Below are 19,304 nucleotides of genomic sequence, written 5' to 3'. Positions count from 1 at the left end.
TAAATTCTAGTGTATATTCTCACTCTAATATACTTGGAAAAAGTTGCTGATTTGTTACAGAAGAAACTTTTAATCTGTTTATTTTGTAGGTTATTGAAGACAATGGTGTTCGGAGAGTTGTTGTGGTTCCTCAGTCACCAGAGTTTCATCCTGGTGGTCACACAGTCATCCACCGTTCTCCACATCCTCCTCTCCCTGGTTTCATTCCTGTCCCAACTATGATGCCCCCTCCACCACGCCATATGTACTCACCAGTGACTGGCGCTGGAGACATGGCAACACAATATATGCCACAGTATCAGTCTTCACAAGTATATGCAGATGTAGGTAAGCTATCTAAAAACATCCCTGCTTCGTTGAGTTGGTTATAACAGATGCCATCTTTGTATCATGTAAAAGAAACAACACAGGATAATGATACCACAATCATTTTCTCTTAACCCAAGCACTATTTAGGTGCTGCTGCTTCTTGGTGAAACATGTCTTTAGCAAACAGATGAGTAAACAGAAAATCATGTGGAGTACCTAGTGGGTCATGTTCAAACAAGAGGTCTCTTCTGCAGGCAAGGCTCTGGGGAAACACTTTTGTTAGGCTGTGATGCTGGTAGTAAAATTAGCTAGGTTCTGTGAGGGATTAAAAAAGAAGAGGGAGCCAGAATAACTGCTGTCAGTTAATAGAATTGCTGAAAAGAAAAGACTACCCCCCAACACACGCGCGTACTACACAGTCAGTCTTATTCTTTCCTTTGCCTATATGCTTAGATCTCTCAAATTTATATCTTCAAATACCTCCTGCTCTGTAGCCAGACATACCTAACATCAAACTCAATTTAAATAAAAAGATTTAAGTTATGCAGCGTAGCCTCTAAGTAATGGATACATTATGTGCATTGTAACATTTATTATATACTTTTTCATACTTTCCAGCCTCAGATGCTGATTTCTAAACAAGTTTCCAGGTGATTCATACAACGATCCAGACACACTTTAGAGTAACAAAGAAAGATTCATCCTTCAGATTAGTCCCATTTTTCTGTTTCATTTTTGCTAAATGTTGCTTCATTTTTTAAAATGTTTGAGAAGAATTATAAGAAGACGCTAAACAATATAGTTATTGCCATTCTGCTTTATAACCTGTGATTATTTAGAAGAAATGTGCACAGGTATAGATCACAATGATGTGAAGGAAGGTGAAGGAGATAAATCCACAAGCCCAGCCACCTGATGGTGATGAATGCAAAGATCATATTACATTTGAATTTATATGCCTGGGGATGTATCATTGGATGTGATGCTGAAAGTACTAATTTATTAGTATGTAGCTGCTTCCAAGATTCTTTTCCATACACATTTTGTATGGATTCCCAAAGTAGGACCCAATCTAATATTTCACTGTTAGCAGTGTCATTATTGAACCGGAACTTCATTCAACAGTGCACTCATAAATATAGTATTTCATGTAATCCTAATAAAATTTTGCAAAATGGAGGAGACTGAAGTAGAGAAGATTAATGTCTGTAGTGGCACAAGCTCGCTCCAGAGCTATTTATTCTCTCTAGATCTACTCTATATAACAGGCTCTTTATTTTCTCCAATGTTACTCTCATTATTTTATATTGAATAATATGTAAAATATAAGTGCATCTGAATAATCAAACCACATTTTTAAAACATACTAATTATGATTCTTGGGTTTTTGTTATAATTGACTTTAAAAAATTGGCCTTTTTAAACTGTATATTTCAGTTTGTTTGGTATGTTTACTACATTGTTCAGGAAGTGCAAATTGGGAGTTTTTTGTACATTCTATATAGATCACATAACTTTTAAAAAATATTATTATTTTTAAGTTTTTTTGAGACAGAGTCTCCCTATAACCTCAACTGGCCTAGAACTCAACTATGTAGACCAAGCTGACCTCCATCTCACAGAGATTCACCTGCCTCTGCCTCCTGACTGCTGGGATTAAAGGTGTGAGACATCACCTCTTATTTATTACTTTTATCTTACGTGTATGAGTATGAGTGTATTCCCTGCATGTTTGTAAGTGCACCCGTGTCCTGCAGTGCCCACAAACATCAGAAGAGGGCATCAAATCCCCTGGAAGTAGACTTAGGGAAGGTTGTTAGCTGCCATGGGGGTGCTGGAAACCAAACCCAGATCCTCTGCAAGAACAACCAGTGATCTTAACCACTGAACCATCTCTCCAGCCCTAGATTAAATATCTTTTTTCTGAAGTGTTTGGAAATAGAAGGATTTCAAATTTTAGGTCTTTTAGTATTTAGATATTTTACATATATAATGAAATACCTTAGGAATAGGACCTAAATCTACATGAAGTTCATGTATACATATATCCTAATGCATCTTAATTTTGCACAAGCATCACACATGCATTCAGGTGTGAAGTTTGCTACTTGCAGGTGCCATATTTAGACTTTGGAACATTTCAGATTTCAGACAGTTATATTAAGGATGTCTAATTTCAAGATATTTCTACCATTTTGAAAAGAAACTTTATAGATACTGTCAATAATCTATCTTGGTTTCTTATTCACCCCCCTTCCTTAGTCTACTCTGTTTCTATGTTTTTGCCTATTCCAGGCATTTATTTTAGTATACATACCACTGTAGTTGTGACATACAAAATTTTTATTAAAATAGTCAAGCACAATGTGATCTTTTTGTCTAGGTTTTTAAACTTACGGTTCATCTATGTTATGACATACAGCAGCATTCCATTTTAGTGTTGAATACTATACTCAGTGGATACACATACCACATTTTGTTTATTCATTCATTAGTTGGTAGCATTTTAATATCTCACTTTTTGTCTATGAATGATGATGCTGTGAACATTTGTGTACAAGTTTTTGTGATAATATATCTCCACACTTCAGAGTAGAAATGTAACTTCCAAACTGTTTCCCTCACCGAATACACCATTTTATATGCCTACCAGCTATGCATAAGGGTTCCAGTTTTTCCATATCTTAGTAAAACTATCTTTTGATAACCAGTTTGTTGATGTGATGTTTTATCCCATTTTGATTTTGATTTGCATTTCCCTTATAACTAGTGATATTTAACCTCTGTTTTTGTGCTTATTGGCTATTTGTTTAATCCCATTTTTTAATACATTTGACTTTTTTATTGTTGTGTTGTATGTTTATATAGTTTGGATACAAGACCCTTGTCAAAAATATGATTTGCGGATATTTTCCTTGTATTGCCTTTTCACTTTCCTTGTGGTACCCCTTATACAGAAAAGTGTTTAATTTTGATGAAGTCCCTTTTTTTTTTTTTGCTTTAATTGCTTTTATTTTTTATGCTTTTTATGTCTTGTCTTAGAAAGTATTATCAAATCCAAGGTCATACATATATACTTCGTTTTCTTCTAAGGGTTTTAAGTTTTAACTCTACCTTGAGATAATTGATTCATAATTTTGTAGCTAGTGTGAAATAAAGGCCCACTTTTTTATGTGCACATATTCAAAATCCTGTTTTTAAAATCTAATTTTATTGTGTATATCCTTATAATAGTCAACAGCATGCTATTTTTTTATAAAGTACTGCTAAATTAAAATTGTTTTCTTTACTGAGGATTATAAGGCACTTCTGTTAAATATGTTTCTTGGTCCAGATTCTAAATGTAAAATTACAGTAATGTTCAACAGTCCAACTTTTTTCTATTTGCTAGCTCCTACAACTCTTTCAGTGATGATTTCCCTTTTAGACTCTTAAGGGAGTCTATGCAGGTAGTGGTTTTCTTTTTGCTTGTTTTATATGATTGGTATTGAAAGAAATTTAAAAGTAATAGCTTAACAACAGTGAAAGAACAACAAGTCAGTCTAAGTCTCATTACTCACTTGTACATGGATACCACTAAGCTGTTTTCTCTGGTGATTAATAGTTGGAAAAATGGTAAAGGAAAGAAATGTCTGTATAAAGTATGTATAATTGTAATCAAGTCACAAAGCTTCATTCTATTAGTGAAGACATAGAAAAAGCTTTGTTTTCCAGAATTACTATTCATAATTTATATTAAATTTTATATGAGATGCCTACTACTTAATCTTTATCGTGATGGGTTTATTTGTAGGAAGTGGTATGTTTAACATTTATGTTTTCTTTCTTCCTAGATGCCCACTCTACACATGGAAGATCTAACTTTAGAGATGAAAGATCTAGTAAAACATATGAACGTTTACAAAAAAAATTAAAGGATCGCCAAGGAACACAGAAAGATAAAATGAGCAGTCCACCGCCATCACCCCGGAAATGCCCTTCTCCCATAAGTGAACACAATGGACTGATGAAAGGGCCGAATGCCGGAGGTCTAAACACAGGATCAGCAAGAAACAAGGCAGGAAGAGGAAAAAGTTATACACAGGTTGACTCAGAAATAGAAGGTAACTCTTTCTGCAAGCGTCTCTGATATTTTTCATCATCATTTAAAGTACTAAAAGTGTATTCTCATGTTCCAGTTGTTTCATCCTGGACCATATAAGTTCATAGCCTAACACTTCCCTAAGTGTGAGATAAAATTTAGAATATGAATGGTTACCAGACTGCTGCTTTTATTTATTTGGGAGAGCCCAGTGAGTAATTTCTGGTGTATCATAAATTTTACTAGTTGAGAGAAATTTCTTTGTGATAGGAAATCTCTGATTACATTGAAATTCTCTTGCCTTTTATCAAAACTTATTTTCCCTACTTATTTCTATACAAATACATGGTAGTTACTAGCTAATGTCATTAACCAATCCTCTCTGCATGTTCTACAGTTAGGATAGAATATTCCTTTCCTTTATTTCAAGTTTTGCTTTCTCTTAGAATACCCTGCTTTCTTTGGACTCTTTCCTTCACCTGTGCCTGCCTCCATATTTGCTTTGAACACTATTTTTTAAATGTATACCAGACTCAAATATCTGTTAAGTAAATACAAGCTAGGTTAACAAATAGCCTATCAACCATATGCTTATGGTTTGAAGCTCATACCCAGCTACTTTTAACTGTAATGCTAAACTTCTTATTACCATTTATCTTAATTTTCATAGACTTTTTGATACTATTACCTGTTCTAACTTGTAGACCATGCAGTATTTTTAAGTTTCATCAAATGCACCTATGAAACCTAACATGCCATTTTATAGACACTAATACCACAGTTCTGTCTCTCTTAATATGCTTATCTAAATTGATACTTCTAATTCTCATTGTGTTGAATTATCAAATGATGTAGCTGATGAACAAGAACTAAGATGCTTCCAGCTTTGGGGAAAATATCAAAACTAACTGTGCTCCCTCATCATCCTTAACATTTTCATTCCTCATTAATGTTCTAAAGAATGCTTTCATATCTTCATGGTTTGTATATTAACATTTACTGAAATGCTGATTAGTTTTTGAGACTTGCTGATCATCCTTTTTGGCACTGATTTTTTTCAGGCACGTTAAGTTAAAGTTTCATATATGTCAGTGGTTTAAATAAATTATAGAAAAGCAAATTATTCCTATTTAGGAAGACCCTGTTTATGGTGTATCCCAGAAATACTTAGTTCATTTATTAAAGCCATGTGTGATGGTGCATATCCGTAATCCTTGCACTTGGGAGGCTGAGACAGGAAGATTATAACTTCCAGGCTCACCTAGGCTATATAGCAAGATTCTATCTCAAAAGAAAACTGAAAAAGAAGGTATGAGAGTAGCAATGAAGACTTCCCAGAGGAGAGCACATCTTTACCATTAAGGATGAGTTGCACTTCCATAAGAAAAATGGACTGTGTAGATAGGTATGTGCATACACACATATATAACATGCATGCATATATGTATTTATATATACTGTTATAATTAGTAATAATAGTTCAAATAAAATAGAAATTGAAGCAGATGAGGGGCACAAGCTCCAGCATGTAAACTAAGGGTAAAAACTAAAAAACAGAATGTAGTTTCAGAAAACATATATGGAAAGAAGAATTTGCATTTAAGCTCACTATTGTTTCATTTTTTCAAAGAAAAAGATGAAGAGACTAAAGCATTTGAAGCATTTCTTTCCAACATTGTCAAACCAGTGGTAAGTATTTCATGTATATTTCTTGCTACTAACTTACAGAAATGTGAGGCCAGTAAAAGCTCATTGTAGATCAGAGTGAGCTAAGGAGAGAGCGTGATCAGTGAAGCAGGACTGAGACAAAGGAAAATTAATATTCCCAGCTCTTCCTGAACCTAGACATAGCCGAATAAGTTAGAAAAATATGTATGGCAGCAGAAATGGCTTACATAAAATTTTTCATATGCATTCAAATAGTCAATATAAAGGCTATAAGCTGCTAGAAAAAACATTTGTATCAGATATGACAAAAGATTAAGTATTCAATGTAAGTTTTTAAAAAATATGTTTTATTGAATTTTTGTGGATTTTATATAATACATCTTAATCATATTTAGCCTCCCTTCCCTATCTGCCCCACTCTCCCCCGTTGACTTCCCACAGGACTGCATGCATTTTGTCATATGCCTTAAGGCCTCTCAACTCAAGTTTGTGTACCCAGTGTCCCTCTCTGTGAGCTCATCTTCTGGACCCTGTTCAGCCTGTCTAGCGTCACTCCCTTAAAGATCAGCCCTCCTTCACCCAGCAATGGTCAGCTGCCAGTAGTTCATCACCAAATTTATGGCCTCCTGCCCATTTCTCCATTTCTATGCTGTTTTGGTCTGAGTTTAACAAAGTAAAATTCTTTTTAAAAATATTTTATTAATTTCATTTCATACGTATACGTGTATTGCCCTCATGTTAAGTGCACCCATGTCGTGCAATGCCCATAGAGGTCAAAAGAGTGCCTCAGATTTTCCCTGGAACTAGAGTTACAGATGGTGGTTATCTGCCCTGTGGCTGCTGGGAATCGAACCTTAGTCCTCTGCAAGAGCAGCCAGTACTTTTAATCGCTGAGCCAACTCTCCAACCCCCGCACCAAAGTAAAATTTTTTTGCCCTTTAAGCTTAAAGAGCTCTCTGTTGATACTCAAAAGAATCAAAGAACTATGCTGTTCTGAGGCCATGGTTCTTGTTAAAAAGCTATACAAGGGGCTGGAGAGATGGCTCAGTGGTTAAGAGCACTGACTGCTCTTGCAGAGGACCCAAATTCGATTCCCAGCACCCACATGGCGGCTACGAACTGCCCTTAACTCCAGTTCCAGGGGAATCTGAAGCCCTCTTCTGACCTCTGTGGCATTGCACGACACAGGTGCATTCACATACATGCAGGCGACACACTCATACACATAAAATAAAAATAATAGATTTTTCTTTAAAAGCTATACAAAAACCTTTACTGGGGCATTACTATTATTAAAAAGTGGGACAATTAAAGAAATGCTAAATTGTGATATTTTTATTGGATAAAATGAGGTAGCCCTTTAAAAATATGTCTATTGAAAGGGCAGAAATAGGCAAAGGTGCTTCCAACTGAAATGGGGGAGAAAAATGCTAGGAACCAAATTATTTTGACATTATATTTCTAGTCTTAGAGAAAACTTCTTGAAAAGTAGTTAAAAATTACAAGGAAAAACATCAAAATATTACAATACTTGGTCTGATTAGTGTTTTCTTTCTCTACTTTCTATAAGAAAGCTAAACAGAAATGCCAGTATTTAAGGGTAAATACTGCTCTTGTGTTAAAGATGCAGCATAGAAATATACAGCCTAACCATAAATCTTCTTTAGCGCCAACTTCATCACATTTAGTGGTTTGGATTTCCTTTCAGTTCATTTTTATGTATCTAATTTAACACTTCTTTTTTCCTTTCATCTTTTCTATGAAAGTGAGGTCATCCTCTGTGGTTCCTGTGGCAGGTTTTTAATCACTTACTGTGCTGCATCTTCCTGTGTCATTATATTATTCTTTAAAGAAACACCTGTTCATTTATTCATTCAGAAGATACTTGCTGATCCCTTTCTATCTGTCAATAACTAAAACATGTACAGTCAAGTGCTAGTATAGAAATAAGGTAATCTGAGAAGAGTTGGTGCATTATTGTGCTAATAAAGCAATCAGGAAAAACCATCTCTAAAGCTCTGAGGAAGGAAAAAGTACAGAATCTGGAAGAGAGGGAGAACAGGAGTTAGTGAGCATGGCATGGTGGTCAGATAGAAAAGGTGTCATCACTGTGGTGTAGAAAGAGCAGTACAAGACGTGGTAGAAGAAACCATAGGGTTTTTCCAGACAGAATAAGGCCATTTGACATTGATAAAAATGTTTCAACTTAGAAAGAATTCTACCACTTCACCCTCCAAAATTCATGGTAACATATTGTATGCAAAGAAAAATTTTGAATTTTTTGTTTGCTTTTTCAAAAAACGAAAGTTACTATTCTTTTTTATTTTTTATTTTATTATTTTTATTCTGTGTGTGTGCGTGTATTGCCTGCATGCAGGTAAATGCCCCCGTGTCGTGCAGTGCCCGCAGAGGACAGAAGAGGCTGTTGGATACCCTGGGACCAAAGTTATGGACAGTTGTTAGCTGCCATGTGGGTGCTGGGATTCAAACCCGGGTCTTAACTGCTAAGCCATCTCTCCAGCCTGAAAGTCACTGTTCTTAACATCCTCCCCACAAAAGTTAATCTTTTAATTTTGCCTCCTTTTAAAAAGTTTGAGTAAGCCTCTCCCTCATCTAATAGGCTACTTTTATCTTACTTTTTCCTCTGAATTCCTAATAGTAAATTTGAACACTCTAGCTTTCTTTTATTCTGATTTGTTTTCCTTTAAGAATGGAGCGGATACATACAAATAAATATAAGTTTAAATTATTATTTCATAATAATAGCTAACACAAGTTGACTGATATCAGTCTCTGTTCAAAGTATTTCAAATCATACGTGTATTATTTGATTCCTATAAAAACATATTCTGTGCTGTTTTCTCTCTTCTACAGATAAGGAAATTGAAGCAGAAGTGAGGGGCTAAGTGCTAGGAGACCCACACTAGAAATGTAGGCATTCTTCTCAAGAGCTGTTTATCTCAGTTTTCCGCACTAGCTTTATTTGAAAAGGAAGTTCTAGCCTTCATAAGATTTATGTTTGAATGACAAAATACTAACAAATATTCGCTGGGTTTTGTAGATAATATTAAAAATGTAATTTTCAGACACAAAAAGTGAAGTTAAAACAATTTTAAGAGATTCACAGACAATGTCTGTGTGTGACCACTTGTACTTCATAATTGTGTCCCGACTGGTACAAAATAAGCTTCTTTGATGAGTGGTGACTAGGATTTTTGTCTGTAAATATAAGGATACATATTTTACACATAGGAAGAAATCACATTAGTCTAGGGATGTGATAGTCTTGGGGCTTTCTCTAAGATCTATGACCTCTCTAGCTATGTGTATTTGGCTACATTTATAGTACCACTCATGAGTTTTCTTCCACTGAGTGGGCTTTTAGTCCAATTAGGTAGCTGTTGCTTGCCTGAGAGATAAAAAGTACCACTACCGCACCAATGCCATATGTTGTGCTGGTCATTGATGTGGTTATACCTGGCCCGAAAAAGAGATAATGTAGCAAAGTAATAAGCTCTGTATCATAATGCTAAAAAAAGAAAAAGGTAATTTACTATTTTATTTTAGCTTCTATTTACAGTTGGCTGTACTTCTTTAATTTTATGAGCTGCAGAGATTTGTGTGTGCCCAGTGTCCTGGAACTCACTATGTAGACCAGGCTAGCCTTGAACTCACAGAGATCTGCCTGCCTCTGCCTCCCAAGTGCTGGGATTAAGTTCTAGCTCTTTGAGATCACCAAATCAAATGTATTTATCATCCACTTACTCCACAAATATCTGACCACGTATAAAATGCCATTTGCTATGCTAAGAGCTGGAGATAGACTAAAAAGCATAGGCATGAGCCCTACCAGAGCTTACTTTAATAGAATCATCTTCATGTGGTAAATGTCAGTTATTAAGTGTGCAGTGCCAGAACAGAGATAGAATGTTTCGCATGTATCTAATAGGGGAACTAAACCTTGGCAAAGTTGGTAGGGACATTTTCTTCTGAAAGAGTAGTTAAACTGAAGTTTAAAGGCAAAGTAGTGGTTGGGTCTTGTAGATGGGCAGGGGTGTTTGAGACAGTTTGGAAAAGTCACTGGGCATGGCACATTTGAGGTTCACATAAGCATTATACATGCCTGCACACGTGAATAAAAAAGGCTGTCTTCACTCAGGAAACTCCAGTCCACTCTGCAGGAAAAGTCATGTGTGCCTTGTCTCAGTGTGAGCTGCGCATTTAGGGACTGAGTGACCTGGAAAGTCAGTAAGGCTTTCTGAAGCCATTTCTTCTTCCATAAAATGAAGCAGAATGGTGGTGTGCTCTCGTCGAGTCAAACGCTGTATTGAAGTGTTTGTGTTTTTACTCGGGAATCTTTGAAATTGTTGTGTCATTTCTTTCAAAACCAAGCATCTCTATTTTAATAATGCTTTAAATTTAACACATTTTGCCTTTTACTTGTTACCATTTTTCTTCCAGACCTATTCACCACTCCTTACTTTTCATGGTTATTAGGATTGCTATTTAACTCCAGGTTCCTCAAGCCTAACTCTTGTTTTGTGTGTAACTGGTTTTGTTGTTGTTGTTGTTGTTGTTGTTTGGGTTTTTTCGTCTTTTTGAGACAGGGACTCCCTATAGTCCCAGCTGACTTGAACTCACTATGTGAACCAGGCTGGCCTTGAACTCATAAGGATCCACCTGCTTCTGTCTCCGGAGTGCTGGGACTAAAGGCATGTGCCACCACGTCCGGCTTGTGACTGCTTTTTGAGACAATATCTTACTAGGTAATACAGGGTGTCCTCAAACTCAGAGTCCTCCTGCCCTGGCTATTCTTTTCTGAATCACATATCCATACAAGGCTTAAGCATTGGTTTTTCTCCTGCTTTAGTATTTCTGGAAATCCACAAATGAAATACTGTCGTTTCTATGTCTCTAATCTTTGTCAGAATCCATGCCATTTATGTAGTTCTGAATTTTTTAAAAGATTAGCTTCCTATTTAAGTTTCCTTTAATATAAACTGACAAACAGCTTTTCTCAAGGATGATTTTTGATAACTATCTGACAAGCACCACAATCTGCCTCAAAAATTAAAACAGCATACATAATCCAACCACTTTCTAAAAGAGCTGTTTTCATTTTCAGATGCCCATTACATTTGGTTGTTGTCATTTTTCATACATATTCTTACACATTACATCGATTTTCAACTGCTGCCTGGAACTAGAGTCAGTATGGAGTTGCTGTGTAACGGAGGAACTGAAGTACTCAGAGGCAGGTCATTGGCTGGATGACCTAAGACAAGTCTACCCTTTTATATGTTACTTCTAGAGAATGACAGTTATGCCTGTTTTGCCTACTATAGAGTGCATTTGTAAGAAGCGAATGAGGTGGATGTGGACTTTTACTTCTAAAGCAGCATATAGGAGGAGACAAGTTTAGCTGGTTTCTAAATCAGTATTTCCAACCCTTGTGACTCACCTCTTTCTCTAGAGCTAAGTCAACGACTGAAGCGTGCCTCATTGGGATCCCTTGCCAGGAACTCTAAAAAAGAACAGTTCATCTTATATTTTAAACTACCTCCTTTGTCTCTCTAAAATAAAGAAATTGAATTGGACCCCCTACTGTTGTGTTTTTCAGTATATCCATCAATGAATGGTTGTTCATCTGAGTTTCTCTAGGCCATAATGTCAGTATTATCTTAGATTTTTTTTGTCTTTGAGTCTCCCCCTGCCAAATTTAAGGACAGACTATCAGTTTATCACTTTGTGTTTCTAGTATCTGCACTTCCCTGCCTTTCTCCTTGACTCTGGTTATTGCCTCTTCCTGACACAGGAATTCCACAGTAGCTGGTAGGGTCTACTTTGTGTTTTCTATACAATTCTTTTTTTTTAAGTTTGTTTTTATTTTTACTGTGTGTGTGTGTGTGTGTGTGTGTGTGTGTGTGTGTGTATTTTGTACATCCATGTAAGTGTGCACCCATGTCATGCAGTGCCTGCAGAGGACAGAAGAAGGCATTGGATCCCCTGGAACTGGGGTTACATATGTTTGTTAGCTGCCATGTGGTGCTGGGATTTGAACCCAGATTTTCTGCAAGAACAGTCATTGCTCTTAACCACCGAGCCATCTCCCAGCCCCATCTTCTATACAATTCTTTACAGTTCGCCTGAAGCCAGCAATATAGGACAGCCCTTTTAAGTGTTGTTCACATTACATTCCTTCTTCTTAACTGCCATACAGTAACTGACAGTTGATCACTTAGTATTTTTAACTGTGTCTTGATCTTACAAGATACATCTGTCTTCCTACCTCCTATAATCCTTTTAGTGGTCCTTTATCTTTTCCCCTCTTTCTCTTCCTTAATCTAGTTTTTATGAAAGTTAAATTGCTAGGTAGCTTTTTAAAATATACAGTGTACCTCAGAAAATTAGCTTGTATGTATACACTTAAGAAAATGAATCATTTATTCATAAATTAGTCACCTACTTTTCTACCAAATTATATCCCATTCCAAGTCCTTTAAAATTCTACTTAAACATTAAGTATGAATGTATATGCCTGTGAGTTATAGGCTTCCTGGCCCATAAAATGAGACCTTGTCTCAAAAATACAAAAGTAAGGCCAGGCATGGTGGCACATGCCTTTAATCCCAGCACTCAGGAGGCAGAGACAAGTGGATCTTTGTGAGTTCAAGGCCACAGCCTGGTCTACCAGCCTGGTCTACAAAGTGAGTTCCAGGCCAGCTGGGGCTACTGGGAAAAAAAAAAAAAAAAAAAAAAAAAAAAAAAAAAAAACCCACAAAAGTAAGAAAGTTCTATTTAAAGTTATTAAATAAATAAGAAAAAATTTCCAATAACTCACCCCAGAGTAATCAGTCATTCTTTTTGTGTCTTAATATGTGTGAGTAAGAAAATATTTTATCAAACGTTTTTCTGTAAAAACATCAAAATTTACAATATGCCTGAAAAGTTTAAATATATGTTTTAAATTTATTTTATGTTTTATTTGCTAAATTGAACATAGTATCCCCAAAAGGTCTGCTTAGTTAATAAAGATAGAGCCTGGCTTATAGAGAATAGTATTTCCCAGTGTTAATAATAATTTTGATAAAAATGCATGGCTATATATAACATCTTAACATTAGGAAATCCAAGTGGCAAATAGAGACAGGAAAAAATTCTACATGCTACCTTCTCAATTTTTTCTGAAAAATCTAAATTCATTCTAAGAAGTTTCAATTGTATTTTATACCTATTTGTTCTTACTGGAATAAATTTGTGAATATATGTCCCTTTTATTGTAAAAATCTAATAAAGAGGAAAAATGATCTAGAGATTAGATAGGAATTTACACAAAAACTCACTTGAAAATAAATGTTTGGGACAGTGAAATGGCTCAGTGGTAAAGGCACTTGATGTTCAAGCTTTGTGACCTGAGTTTGATTCCAGGAACCTATGTAAAGATGGAAGAAGAGAACCAGCTCTTCTACATCTCTCCTCGTATCCTCACACGCATACACAAAAATCCCAAAAGGTAACCACACATTTGTACAGTATATTTGCAGGCATCTCTGTGCATTTTTAAAAAATTTTTAACAAACCAATTATACAATAAACTACTTTTCAACTTTTTTTTATCCACTATTATGTACCACCATATTTTAATGAGACCTTTATCAGCACATAGATGTCTTTCCTTTTTCTTTTTAAAGAACTGAATAGAAATAGAGACCATACCATTATTTAGAAAATCAGTGCCCTGTATTTCCAGTTTTTCACCATTAATGATGTTGCAGGGAGGGGCCAGAGAGATGGCTCAGCAGTTAAGAGCACTTTCTGCTCTTCCGGGGAACCCAGTTCAGTTCCCAGCACCCAAATGGCAGCCAATAACCATCTGCAACTCCACTTCCAGGGAATCCGACACCCTCTTCTAGTCTCCATAGGCACTTCACACTTGTGGCACACTTATATTCATGCAAGCATAATACTCGTACACATAAAAATAAATAAAATACAACAATAGCAGTACAGTGAGCATTTTGAAGTATATACTTGTGTATTTTTTTAAATATTATTTTTATTTTATGTTTATGAGTGTATTGTCTACATGTATGTGAGTGCACCTGCGTCATGCAATGCCATGGAGATCAGAAGAGGGCTTCGCATTCCCCTGGAACTGGAGTTAAGGATAGTTCGTAGCCACCATGTGGGGGTTGAGAATTGAACCTGGTTTTCTGCAAGAGCAGTCACTGCTCTTAACCACTGAGCCATCTCTCCAGCCCCCACTGTGTATTTTTTTAAGTTATGAAATATTCAGAGGGAGAAAAAATTGAAATTAAAATTCTTTAAAAGTAAATATAGCCTAATGTGGTAGTATACATGCTTGTAATCCCAGTACTCAGGAGGCTGAGGCAGGAGCATCTAAAGTTCTAGTTTAGTCTGGGCTATATTGTGAGACTGCCTGTAACAAACTAGGAACTGGAAAGATAGCTGAGTGGTTAAAGAGCACTTACTGCTCTTGTAGAGGACCTAGGTTCAGTTCCCAGCACCCACATGGTAGCTCACAGCCATCTGTAACTCCAGTTCCATACGATCTGACTCCTTCTGGCCTCCACGGGCACTACACACAGATGATGCACTTATATGCAAGCAGAACACTCATACACATAGGGTCAAAATATCTTTATTTTTAAGAAAACACGTGAGAGGGGCTGGAGAGATGGTTCAGTGGTTAAGAGCACTGGCTGTTCTTACAGAAGACCCAGGTTCAAATCCCAACACCCACATGGCAGCTAACAACTGTCCTTAACTCCAGTTCCAGGGGATCAGATGCCTTCTCCTGTCTCCGTGGGCACTGCACAACACAGGTGCACTTACACACATGATAGATATAACACTCATACACACAAAATAAAAATAAGTAAATCAAAAATTTTAAAAAGGAAAACACATTTAAAATCTTATCTGAGTTGCCTTGCAAAGGCGATAACCAATATACATTCCTCTCCACTTTTATGATGCCCATTTCTCTGGATCCTCAACATAATAAGAAACATTAGCTTTTTAATTTTCTCCTGTCTGATAGTTGTAGCATTGTATTTCAATGTGTGCTTGTTTGATGCTGAGTGACAAACATACCATTTCATATGTGGTGCATTTATGTTTGTTTCTCTGAATGAATCACGTCATTTGTTCATTTTTTTCTCTTAAATTACATTGTTTCCTTCATATTATAGTAATACTTGATAAGTTGAGAAGTGAACTTTTTTGAAATAAATTAAAAGTTCCTTTTTATCCCATCTTTTTCTTTTTCTTTTGAATCAGCCATATTGATCTTTAAATTTTCCTTTATAGCAAATTACTTCTGGTATATAAATGGAAATGTTTGTTTGTGAGCCAATTTATGTAGATTCGTAGAGCTGTTATTTTATGTAGTCTTGTCATCCCATTAAATATTTCACTGCTCACTGTGCCCGTGCATTTCAGAGAGCTTTTAAGTTGGTGTTTTGTTTTTGTTTTGTAGGCCTCAGACATCCAGGCAAGGACAGTCATGCTTACCTGGTCACCGCCTTCCAGTTTCATTAATGGCGAAACAAATGAGACTCCTATGCCAGAGCTCTGCAGTTACGAAATCCTGGTCTCAAGTACTGGAAAGGAAGGGAGATACAAAAGTGTTTATGTGTAGGTGTTGGTTAGTTTGCTCTTTCCCGTTGTCTAAGTTAATGGTTTGTGGTAAAGAGCTTATTACTAATTTTGCTCTTCGTGTTTTTATTTTGATCTTTAAGTTGAACAGTGGCAGTGGTTTCAGTGTAAACAGTTCTCAACATGCAGGCTGGTACACATTTCTAACCACACTCCCTCAGAACAGTCACTTTAGCTAGCTGTATTCACATATTTCCTCCTGATAGGCCATAGTAGATGATTTATGTAATTGTAGCATGTAGAACCCTAGGCCAAGAAACAGAGAGCTTTTCATTGTGAATTTGCTCATGAAGTATCTTGCTCCTCTGAGGATTTAATTCTTGCATGTACAAGCTCTTTTTCTTCTATAAAATGACTTAGTCCCAAGAGTTCCTCATTGGTATGTCAGTATATTAATCATGTTGAAAACCTGTCGTAGTTCTCATTCCTCAGTTCAAAACTATACTGTACACCAAGAAACCTTAGAAATTACCAGTGGCCCAAGTTGTGGTGTTTATGATTGGCAACTTTTAAATAGTTTTTTCCTTTGTTCTTAAAGAGTAAAACCAATTATTAGTTACAATTTAACCATAGCAAAGGTTATTGTAAAAGAAGAGGAGGTTAATTATTTAAGAGATCAGAACATAAAATACAGCTGGTAAGGAAAAGACAGCAAAGTGAAATTGGTCTCAGTGACTCCCATCTCATCATTCAAGTTTATTAAAATATTTTCCTTTCTAGTGAGATTCATGTATGTTTATTCATTCGGTCTTTTTAAATACAATATTTTTATTTGTTCTTTCAGAATTCCATATGTGTATATGATGTATTTCAATCACCGTACACATATCCCCATTACTCCCTCTTCCTGGATCTGCTCCCCCTCCGTGTCCCCATCTCCCTCCCAACTTTTTGAGTCCAATTCATGCTACCCATATATACATGGGTGTGGGGCCAGCCACTGGAGCATACTCATTCACTTAAAAGAAACAAGTAAGCCAACCTATAGGGCAAGAGACCATAAGGTTTCTTTTTGTGTTAAAGCTATTTCTAGTTAGATGTTACTGAGAAGGATTTATTTCCACTTGCAGTCCAACCAGGGAGCATAAGAGGGACAGTAGGCCTCTTTTTTTTTTATCCTACACCAGTTAGCCTTTCTCAAAATCTGCAGCAGCTACTGAGTTCCTAATATGTTTTAACCTTCATTGATAACACATTTTTTTTTCTCAATTCTATTTGTTGGTTTTGATTTGATTAGGGGGCAGAGGTTAGTAGGTAAGATGAAGAAGTAGTCCATAAGTGAGGAGGAGAGAGACTTAGTAGAAAGAAATAGAATAGGAAACTGATAGAAGAAAATGGAGGAAGAAGAACGGAAGGAGCAGTGGGTGTGGGTGCATACCCAACAAAACGGCTGTATGATTATTAAGAGGTATTTCTTATATTTAAAAGTGTAGTAGTAGATATTAGAAATACTTGAAATCATGGGCCCAGGAATGGACATTAGTATAGAGCATTTACCTAGCATGCATAAGGTCCCGAACCTGACCCCACCCCTGTACTGTAGACACATAGGTAAATTATGACTAACTTTTATTAACCCAAAGTGAAATTATAAAGTATCATTTTTTTCTAATAAAATGAAACAGCAACAAGAGTCCTTTTTAAAACTTGTCAGTTTTGTTTCCAGTAGCACATTTTATTCAGTATTTGATTTGCAAAAATGGATTTTTTAAATAATTGAAAATGATTCCATTTCTTCAGGAATTAAATATCTTCTCTGACTCTACCTACCCCATCCCTAGAAAAAGGTCTAGCTTTCACACTTAATTTGCTTAGCAAACCTTTTTATTTAAAGTTCTTAAAAGGTACATGGTTAAAATTCTTCATACTTTCTACTTGCACAAATTCTGTATTAGTAAAATCTCAAGGATGATTATAGTTGGTAAAGAAGCATGTGATATAATATCATAAAATACCATAGACAATTAATATGTAACGTATGTGATTTATATATCCTTTCAAAAGCTTTCTTTTATCAGACACTGAAATACTACTTTTTTCCTACCATAGAGGAGAAGAAACGAGTGTCACTTTAAATGATCTCAAACCAGCCACAGACTACCATGCAAAGTAAGAAGCATCTTTTACATGCTGATTTTAATGTGATTGATACAACATAGGGTTAGGGTTTGATTTTCCTGTTATTTTTATTTAATGATTTTCTATTTAATGGTTTCTTTTAAAGTCTAATGTATATTTTGGAATAAAAACTTGGACTTTGAATTTCCCTGTTGGCATAATCATCATCATTTCTCAAAATAACCCAAAAACATTTGATTGAAGTTTCAACATAATAGTAAAGGAAAGGCTAATCATCTTGTTTGTGGGATGAAGGAATTACACTGAATATTTAGAATGTGTCTACAGTATCTAATTCAGTACTGGAAACTTGTCCTAGCTCTTGAAATGTTTATAAAAAACAATTGGTTTATTCTTGTGTATATGACTACATCATGTTTTGAAAGAGCTTAGGATGTTAAAACTCTCAGAATTTCATAACATTTAAATAGGAGTAATTCAGATAACGCCTTACAGTTTTCTAGAGTATCTTATTAAAATTTTCCTTATGGCATCCGCAGCAGGAACCCAATACTTAGTTTTTTTTTTCTTAAGATTTAAAAAACATTTTTTTGATTTATATATTTTTACTTTATATGTTATGAGTATTTTGTCTGCATATAAGTCCACCACATTTGTACAGTGCCCACAGAGGCCAAAAGAAGGTGTTGGATCCTCTGGAACAAAAGTTAGGGACAATTGTTAACTGCAACATAGGACCCAGGTTTGATTCCCAACACCCACATTACTGCTAGCAACCATCTGTAACTCCAGTTCCAGGGGATCTAGGCTATTAGCCTAGAGCTGAACCTAGGTCCTCTGCAAGAACAGCCAGTACTCTTAACTGCTGAGCCATCACTCCACTCCTCAATCACCCAGTTTTGAAAAGAACATTTGTAATTAGGAGTATTCCTATTAAACATTAACACTGCAAGTTTTCCTATACTTAACCCCTAACTGTTGCCCAACCTAATATTTCAAACTATGAATTATAACCATTATTGAATCCTAGATTTAATTGTGTGGGTTATTTTGACCTTTTGTTTTTAAGACAGGAACTCCCTGTCTAGGGAAGTCCCAGCTAGCCTGGAATTCACCATGTAGACCAAGCTGATCTTGATCTCACAGAGATCCACCTGCCTCTGCCTCCTGGGTGCTTCAATTAAAGGTGTGTGCCACCATGCCTGGCCAGCATTTTTTAAATCAACGAGAGACTCAAATGGAATTAAAAAAAAAAAAAATCAGTGTATTAACAACACTGTTTTAGAAAATGATTATTTTTATAAATTTATTATATGTATGTCACAGTTTGAAGTGTTTTTCTTGTTTTGAGCTAGAATAAAATAAAGCCACTGGTTTATATTGTTTTTAAGGGCTGCTCTCTATCTCTGTAATGATACTCCTGTTTCCTTGAATATTTAGAAGGCACATTAGTAATTTGCAAATACTTAAAGCTGATGCTTTTGAA

General features: G+C 35.8%; 1 protein-coding gene across 2 annotated transcripts in view; it reads left to right on the top strand.

Moving 5' to 3' along the window:
- The window catches only part of Fndc3a (fibronectin type III domain containing 3A), a 191,602-nt gene that overhangs the window by 136,209 nt on the left and 36,089 nt on the right, over window positions 1-19,304 (top strand). For both annotated transcript variants that reach the window (XM_008824357.3, XM_008824358.3), the window contains 5 exons: window positions 90-327; window positions 4,143-4,412; window positions 6,021-6,079; window positions 15,561-15,718; window positions 17,789-17,848. In XM_008824357.3, the coding sequence (XP_008822579.1) occupies window positions 90-327; window positions 4,143-4,412; window positions 6,021-6,079; window positions 15,561-15,718; window positions 17,789-17,848 (785 nt within the window). The remainder of the gene's footprint in view (window positions 1-89; window positions 328-4,142; window positions 4,413-6,020; window positions 6,080-15,560; window positions 15,719-17,788; window positions 17,849-19,304) is intronic.

Source organism: Nannospalax galili, unplaced genomic scaffold (assembly GCF_000622305.1).
Source record: "Nannospalax galili isolate Female #2095 unplaced genomic scaffold, S.galili_v1.0 scaffold388, whole genome shotgun sequence".
Classification (NCBI taxonomy): Eukaryota; Metazoa; Chordata; class Mammalia; order Rodentia; family Spalacidae; genus Nannospalax; species Nannospalax galili.
Note: the sequence above shows the minus strand (reverse complement) of the source record. Positions and strands in the feature narration are given on the sequence as shown.